This window comes from Crocuta crocuta, unplaced genomic scaffold (genome assembly GCF_008692635.1).
Source record: "Crocuta crocuta isolate KB4526 unplaced genomic scaffold, BGI_CrCroc_1.0 scaffold35, whole genome shotgun sequence".
NCBI lineage: Eukaryota > Metazoa > Chordata > Mammalia > Carnivora > Hyaenidae > Crocuta > Crocuta crocuta.
In genome coordinates this window covers 6,322,468-6,331,259 of record NW_027530625.1, presented here as the reverse complement: position 1 = coordinate 6,331,259, position 8,792 = coordinate 6,322,468, and the positions used below count along the sequence as shown (strand labels likewise).

The window sequence follows — 8,792 nt, the reverse complement described above, 5'->3', positions numbered from 1 at the left end:
GGCGAGACCATGCCGGTCACCGGGAAGAGTTTCCGCCGGCGCCGGGCTGATTCGGAGTCGGAGGAAGATGAGCAGGACTCAGAGGAGGTTCGGTGCGTTTGGGGTGGGGCTTCCAAGGGGCAAGAAGAGAGAGCTGGTTTGCGATGCTCATCACCGGCCAGGCTCCTCGTTGACTGTGAACCGAGGTTGTCGTCCCTTTCTGCAGACAACAAAAATGAGGCTCGTAGGGCTGAGGCCGCCGCCGCAAGGCCGCACAGTAGCGAGAGATTCCCCAGGATGCGCGGTGGCTCTGATTTCAATGGGTCTAAGCGCAGGGTTGCCATCTGGACCGTTGTGCCTGCGGCTCAGCATTTGGACAGGGGTGCCCGTCGAAATTGCCTTTTGAGTCTGAGTTGCGCTGAGGGTCTTCTCAGCCTGTGCGATGCCTTTTTTCAGATTAAAACTGGAAGAGACCCGCGAGGTGCAAAACTTGAGGAAGAGGCCCAACGGGGTGAGGTGGGTACCGCAGGGGTCCCGGAGGAGGAGGGGGCGGAGATGACAGACACGCCCCCGCCTGGGTCGCCCCCACAATTATCTCCCCAGACATAGCCCCTTCTCTTGACTCACTGTACACCTAACATTGCCCTGAAAGGGGTCCAGCGCGTTCTTTGCGGACGTTCACCCAGGAGATGGCCCGAGCCCTGTGGGCTTGAGGTTTGCTCCGAAGGTGAAGAAACAAGATTATTAACTCGTGGGGTTTTTTGCACCTGATTGCGAAATGCAATGGATTGTCGAGTTTGGAAAACATTTTAAAGTATAATGAAGAAAGTAAGCAGCACCCGTAATTCTCCTATCCACAGGTAACCAGTGTTAACATTTAACGTTCTGTCCAGCCTCTCTCTTTTTTGGAGATTGTAAGTTTTATTCCGTACGGTTTTCAGCTCATCTCATTTTGGGCATTGACATTATGGATTACTTTTCCCAAAAACCTTTTTAGTGGCTACATAGCATTCCACCACATGTATGTACCATAATTTAGCTAATCCTTTACTTAGGTTGTAGGTCCTTTGTCAACTTTCACCATCAAATAAGGGTGCAATAGGCATTTTTCTACATTTGTCTTTAGCTTCGTTTTCCCGGAAGGCAAAATCTTAGAAATGAGATTTCCAAGCCCAGATAATGCCAATGGCTTTGAAGGAAAGCGACCACTTCACCCTACCCCTGACCCAACATCTAGAATGCTTTATTTTTAAACTGTTTTATTTGTGTAGGCTTTCCCAGGTGGCTTTGGTACCCAGTCCCCAGATCTTGCCTTCGCTCTAATGTTGCAGCCTACAGACTTTCTAAGCCATCAGCCTCATGTCTGAATTGTGCCATTTCTTGCTCTGTCTCACTCTCTCTCTCACTCTTCCTTTTGTTTTTTGCTCAGTGCTGTGGCCCTGCTGGTAGGAGAGAAGGTACAAGAAGAAACCACCCTAGTGGTGAGTTGTGGGGTCCTCCTTGGGAATGGAAAGCTGTGGCTGGTCTCCAGTAGGTGACTGTTTTCTTTTAAGGAAAAAGGGGGAGGGGGTGGTTCAGTCTGTTAAGCGTCTGACTTCCGCTCAGGTCATGATCTTGCGATTCGTGAGTTCAAGCCCCGCATCAGGCTCTGTGCTGACAGCTCAGAGCTTGGAGCCTGCTTCCGATTCTGTGTCTCCCTCTCTCTCTCTCCCCCTCCCCTACTCACACTCTTTCTTTCTTTCTCTCTCAAAAATAAATAAAAAAAATAATAAACATCAAATGAATTTTTTTTAACTAAAAAAATTACCAAAAAAAAAAAAAAAAAAGACCACTGTAAAATAGTTACAGAGAGGGAGGGAGACAAACCAGAAGAGACTCTTAAATACCGAGAACAAACTGAGGGTTGATGGGGGTGACAGAGAGGGGAAAATGGGTGATGGGCACTGAGGAGGGCACTTGTTGGGATGAGCACTGGGTGTTGTATGGAAACCAACTTGACCAGAAACTATATTTAAAAAAAACACTGCTAACTATACAGGTGCTTCCTTACAGCTGTGTTTGCCTTCTGCAGGATGACCCCTTTCAAATGAAGACAGGCGGGATGGTGGACATGAAAAAACTGAAGGAAAGGGGCAAAGATAAGTAAGTGCGGGACTCACTGAGATGCAAACTAACCTAGAGCCTGCCTGGGTCTCTGTGCCCCCAGAGAGCTGAGACCCACAGCAACTCCAGGCGGACACTCTGAAGCATCCTTTGTGCTTTGTAAAGCGTGTGTAGTTCAGAAACAAATGAAAGCAATGGGGCGCCTGCGTGGTTCAGCCTCCGACTTCGGCTCAGGTCATGATCCCGCAGTTTGTGAGTTCGAGCTCCGCATCGGGCTCGGTGCTGACAGCTCAGAGCCTGGAGCCTGTCTTCGGATTCTGTCTCTCTCTCTCTCTCTCTGCCCCTCCCTTGCTCACACTCTGTCTCCATGTCGCTCTCTCACTCTCAAAAATAAACAAATATTTTTAAAAAATGAAAGCAAGAACTCTTTAAAAGGGTTCTTTAACTCTTTCGCTCAGAGTGTGGTGGGCGCTCTCCTTTTGTAAAGGTGCACCATTTAGTGTGTTTCAGACCCACATGGACATTTTGGTTTTGTTTTTTAAGAAACACATGCTGTCTCTCTCTCAAACATAAATAATAAACGTTAAAAAAACACATAGGAACACAATTATAAAATAATACATTCAAATAACATAAAAGTATGTAGTCATTCCCCAGAGGAACCTCCAACGTTCTGCTCGCTTATATTTCTTCTATTTACGTATCACGTATGTGTTTTTTTCCTCAACCAGAAGCAGGACGGACTTGTGTGGGGGTTTTATTTGTATAATATGAGACTTGGCCTCATCGAGGTGTGACTCAAAGTCTCCGCTTCGTTGCCTGTCCCTCCAGGATCAGCGAGGAGGAAGACCTGCACCTGGGGACCTCGTTCTCCGCGGAAACCAACCGAAGGGACGAGGATGCTGACATGTAGGTATCAGTCTGGCGGCGAGCGATGCGGGGTTGCTTCCAGCCAGACACAGTCCCGGGATACCTAGTCACAGATGAGATTTCTAGAATTATCCACAGACCAAGGCGAAGTTGGCCCCCGTCACCCCGCCTCCCAGGCTTGAGAACTTTGAAAAACTCCTTAAGATTCTTTAAGGTGACAGTTCTTGGGATTTTAGATGCCCCAACTAGTAACACTTTCCCCCCGGAACCTTGTAGGAATAAACACTAGACTTGCCCACCTTTTGCTAACAAGGCTGTTGAACAAATGACCACCATGTACCATCATCCCTCTGTTTTTAATGAACCTTACATATGTTAATGGCAGTAGATTGGGTGGGGGACACGGCCTTACAACAGAGGTTGGCGCTTTAAGTCACAAAAAGTTTCGCCTGGTGAAAAAAGTTCGAGTTGATCTTTATCTTTCTCATTTTTCCGCGGACTGACAACCACTTCATGGACCACAGCTGCTCTGTGGGCTAGTGCTGGGAGGGGCCACTCGCTCTAAAGACAGGCTTCCCGAGCTGCCCGCCTCCCGCTGAGGCCCGGTGGCTTTCTCCTTTCAGGATGAAGTACATTGAGACAGAGCTCAAGAAGAGGAAAGGGATCGTGGAACACGAGGAACAGAAAGTCAAGCCGAAGAACGCAGAGGACTGCCTTTACGAGCTCCCGGAGAACATCCGCGTCTCCTCCGCCAAGAAGACAGAAGAGATGCTCTCCAACCAGATGCTGAGCGGCATCCCCGAGGTGGACCTGGGCATCGAGTGCGTGTCCCGCCCCGGTCCTGCCCCTCCCGCGCCCCGGGCCCACTAAGAGCGCTCTGCGCCCATCTGCTTGGAAGCCCACAGATGGCTCTGCTTTCTTGGGTAGGCGGAGGTGCCTGTGCCCGGAGCGTCTGAAGGCTGGGTCAGCGCAGCTAGGGAGCCTCCAGGCAAGGCCTCCTGGAAGCACAAGCGTGTGCTGTTTTGTTTCCCAAGATATAATTAAGGGGCACGCAGCGTCACGTTGGTTCCGGTACACGGCGTAAGGGTTATTTGCGCACGTGTTTATTTTTATTTCGTCTTTGTTCACAGCTCTTCGGCTGTTCGGTTTTTCTTGTAGCAGGAGCCCCGTTAATGGCTCACCTGTCCCATGAGCCCCCTTTTCATTTTTCCAGAACAATCTGCTCTAAAACTGGACAGTCATGGAAGAAAGAGGGTAGTCAGAATCCTCTTCGGGCGCAGGAGAAAGTTGGGAGGCTTCTGCGTTCTTGCCTCTTTTGTGACACTAGCTTTGGGCCTTAGGTAGTTTTCTTTCCTTCTCTGAGGCTCAGCTTCCTCTTGACAAGAAGATGACGGTTAAGGGGCGCCTGGGTGGCTCAGTCGGTTAAGCATCCCGACTCTTGGTTTCGGCTCCGGTCACGATCCCAGGGTCGTGGGATCAGGCCCCGCGTCGGACTCCGCTGACAGCAGAGCCTGCTTGGGATTCTCCCCCCCCCCCCCAAGCATGCTCTCCCTCTTCAAATAACTAAGCATTAAAAAAGAAAAGGAAGAGGGCAGTAAATCGTGCATCCCTGACAGCTGTGAGAACACTCGAGCACGTGACTGTAAGGGAGCTGGTGAACCATAGAGCCCTGTGCTCCAAGGAGGACTTCCTCGTGCCCTGGCGGGTTCCCAGCCTGACTGTCAGTTCCGTATGAGGCCCTAAAGGTGGGGGGATTTAATACGTGGCCTGGCCCCTTTCTCCCCACAGCGCTAAAATAAAAAATATCATTTCCACGGAGGATGCCAAGGCCCGTCTACTGGCAGAGCAGCAGAACAAGAAGAAAGACAGCGAGACGTCCTTCGTGCCCACCAACATGGCCGTGAATTACGTGCAGCACAACCGATGTAAGCTGCTCTGGCCAAGTAGCCCCGCCCCGTTGATTTGACGCCCTCCCCCCGCCCCCAGGTCCCATATTTTGTCTGACGTGTCCCCTGGTCTCTTTCGATCCAGTTTATCATGAGGAGCTCAATGCCCCCATTCGGAGAAACAAAGAAGAGCCCAAAGCCCGACCCCTGCGAGTGGGCGACACAGAGAAGCCAGAGCCTGAGAGTGAGTACCACAGAGGCCGCAGGGCCGCCCGGAGCAGCCACCAAGGCCCCTGGAGCCGGGGTGGGCTCTGCAGGGGTGGGGCTTGGGCTTCGGGGCCAGGGTCTCTGGGTTACACTCCATGTTCTGGACCATGGTCATTTGCCTTCCCTGTGCCAAGCCTCAGTTTACCCATCTGTAAATGGGGATAGCAATAAGACCTACCATTAGGGGTTGTTGTGATGATTCACTGGGCCATCAAATATCTAATAGAGATTGAAAACATCAGAATATTTCAATAAGCAAAAATAAAGTCAAAGTTATTCATAATTTCACCACAGATAAGCACTGTTAACATTTTTTATGTATCACTGTCTAGACTTTAAAAAAATATGTAGGGGTGCATGAGTGGCCCCGTCGACTTGGGCTCAGGTCATGAGCTTGTGGTTTTTGAGTTCAAGCCCCGTGTCAGGCTGTGTGCTGACAACTCAGAGCCTGGAGCCTCTTTCAGATTCTGGGTCTCCCTCTTTCTCTCTCTCTCTCTTTGCCCCTTCCCCGCTCACACTCTCTCTCTGAAAACTAAAAATAAACATTAAAAATACATTGATGGATACAGATACACTGGATACATACTCAAGAGGGTCTCCTAGCTCCTTACTCAGTAGCGCCCCCTGCACGTCTGTCTGTGCAGCACATACGTATTTGCCTTTTCGGTGGCCATCTCCCGTCCTGTGGCGCCGATCTGCTGCAGTGCCCTCTAGTTGGACACTTGAGTGGTTTCTCATTTTGCCCCATTTAAGCACTGTCGTGCTGACCGTTTGCCTATATCATGTCCTTCAGCTCCACGCCACGAAGTCACCAGACGCTCCTCTAAAAGTGGAGTGCTGATTTGTCCCCCCACCGGCAGCATCTAGCTGTGCCCCCGTCCCTCTTGCTGACCAGCACCAGTAGGGCCATCCCCTCCCTCAACAATGGGAGGAGCCGAAGGAAATGCTACATTGGTTGAGTTGCTGAGGCTGTTTGCGTTTTCTTCCTTCCTTCCTTTTTTTTTTTTTTTTTTTTAAATATTTTTAAGTCATCTCTACACCCACCATGGGGCTCGAACTCACAACCAGGAGATCAAGAGTCGTGCACTCCACTGACGGAGCCAACCAGGCGCCCCTGCTTTTTCTTCCTTCCTCCTGGACAAATTCTTTTCTGTACCGTCCTAGTCACGTAGTCTTTAATTCCCAAAGAGTTCTGTGTTATTCACACCCAGTAAGCAAGGACTTTGGAGTCCCCAGACTTGGGTTCAACTCTCAACCTACCTTCACCTTCTGAATGATCTTGAGGGAGTCCACCTCAGCTCTCTGAACAGTGGTGGCAGTATGGAATCCAGGCCGTGAGGGTTAAAAAAAAAAAAGTCATATCTAAAAGTATTTAGCACTAGGCCTTGTGCCTAATCAAACTCTCCCTGAAATAGAGCACCTGCCATCCCCTAGTCCGACGCTGACGTCGGCATACCCCACCGTACTGTCACCTGACTGTATTTCATGCACAAGCATTTACTGAGGCCCTACTATGTTCCTGCTCACCAGGGTGGGCACCGGCGCGCCTGTGGGGAATGAGGTAGGCGTGGTCCCAGCCCAAGCAGAGCCAAAACCTATCGATGGCTTCTGGCACAGCACACCGCTTCTCCTCTTTTCCTTCCTCAGGGTCCCCCCCTAACCGCAAGCGCCCTGCTAACGAGAAGGCCACGGATGACTATCACTATGAGAAGTTCAAGAAGATGAACAGACGCTACTAAGGGGGTCCAAAGGGAGATGAGCAGGACGGGTGTAAATAGCGCCGTCCCCTCCCTAAACCCTTGACAGCGGCTTCCCAGACAGAGGCGGACAGAAGTTTGCTTATCCGCTAGCAGTTTCCCAAACGGACATCCATCGGTCCTGCTGCTTACCTGCTGGATCTCCCGGGCGTGGCATTTGTAACCTGTGAAACAAGACAATGTGGAGTCTTCCCTTTTGGGGGCAAATCCTATTCTTGTGTGAGCATTATAAAATCTTGTTTGTAAATATACTGACTTTCTCTGGATATTTGCCCTAGGCCGGGAGGAAACAGCGGTGTTCGGAGGGAGAGAACGCCCTTTAGATTGTGCTATCATTATAATATATATGCAATCATGTCTTGTACTTTCATATTCCTGGAGTTCAGGAATGTGCCCTTCACCGCGTGCAGTGGAGCCCAGCTCACAGCAGAAAAGTCTAGGATGGGATCAGGGGGACACTGGTATTTTCTGACTTTTACAAAGTTACTGGTTTCTTTTCATTAAGAAAGAAAAACAATTTCTATGATTTTCAGCATTGAAGTATTAAATATGAAATGAGTCCAACCACACTCTCTGTATCGTGTCTCCTTATACCAACCCTAGGTAACATGTTGAGAGCCTGGGGGTGGGGCAGCTCAAGTGCAAAACCCAAGTTACTGCGAGAGATTTTCTCATTTGGTTTCAAGTTGTAGGGGCGCCTGGGTGGCTCAGTCGGTTTGGCATCCGACTCTTGATCTTGGCTCAGGTTGTGATCCCAAGGTCATCAGATCAAGTCCTGTGTTGGGCTCTGCACTGAGGGTGGAGCCTGCTTGGGACTCTCTCAAATTAAACAAACAAAAAAAAGTAGGCTTCAACCTGCTGGCTCTCGGGTCCGGTGCCCCCATGCTGTCATTTTCCTGAGGTACTTAGCCATGTTGAGGTAAGAGCAGGTTGACTTCTGGGCTGACTTAGAGCCAGTCTTGTGGCTAGAGGAGTTTGGCTTTGGGGTCCATGCTGAGCACTGCTCACAGCCTATTATATCTTCTTTCTCTCTGAGCCTGTTTTCTCATCTGTAAAATCGAGATCGTTTTTATTTTTATTTTTTTCCCTCCACTAGAATTCATGGTCAGTGAAGGCTGGAATCACCTATGCCTTGGGTTCTTTTTTTTTCCCTTGGATCCCCAGGGTCTAGTCCATAACCCAACACACTGGCAATCCTCACCCTATGAATGAATGAGTGAATGAGTGGAAGAAACTTTACGTGGAGAAACCTATGGAACATTACCTCATCCGGGTGGTGAAAGTCCACCTCAACAGTCATCATGTTGATAGTGTGTATCCTTCATATGATGTCATAAAGTAGCACCCTACCCATGTCAAGTTCCCTCCTCACACAACCCCAGTCCAACCACAAGAAAAACATCAAATTCCAATAGTGGGTCATCCTGGGAAAGATGTGACCAAGTACTCCTCCAAACTGTCAAGGTCATCAAAACCAAGGAGAGCCCGAGAAGCAGTCTTAGCCAAGAGGCGCCTAAGGAGACACGAAATCTGAATACAATGCGGGATCCTGGACAGGACCCAAGATCAGATCGAGGGCATTAGGTAAAAACAAAGGAAACATTTTAGTTGTAGCAATATCGGTTCGCTAATTTTAACAAATGTTAACACACTAATATGTTAATACGGGAAATTATGTGGGAGGGTATATAGGACCTCTCTGGACTACCTTTTCAATTTTTCTGTAGATCTAAAATTATTCCCCCCTCCCCTTTTTTTCATGACCTCCAGCGGCCTCCGTCGCTCACCTCCCGGAAGCAAGCAGGGGCTCCGCCCCTCACAAAGATGGCGGCCACCACGGGAGGTGCGAGAGGAGGCCGCCCCGCACAAAGATGGCGGCCGCGCCCGGGAGGAACCGGAAGCGCGGTCCGGCGGCGGCGCCGGTCCGGGG

At 49.9% G+C, this 8,792-nt stretch overlaps 1 protein-coding gene across 1 annotated transcript; it reads left to right on the top strand.

Annotated features, from left to right (window-relative positions):
• The first annotated feature begins 6 nt into the window (after window positions 1–6).
• On the top strand, window positions 7–7,431 carry CUNH9orf78 (chromosome unknown C9orf78 homolog). Its single transcript, XM_077768378.1, has 9 exons — window positions 7–92; window positions 436–495; window positions 1,409–1,460; window positions 2,051–2,121; window positions 2,914–2,991; window positions 3,576–3,773; window positions 4,741–4,877; window positions 4,984–5,082; window positions 6,753–7,431. The coding sequence occupies exons 1-9, from the start codon at window positions 10–12 to the stop codon at window positions 6,842–6,844; spliced, it is 870 nt and encodes a 289-aa protein (XP_077624504.1). The 5' UTR covers window positions 7–9; the 3' UTR covers window positions 6,845–7,431.
• The last annotated feature ends 1,361 nt before the right edge of the window (window positions 7,432–8,792 follow it).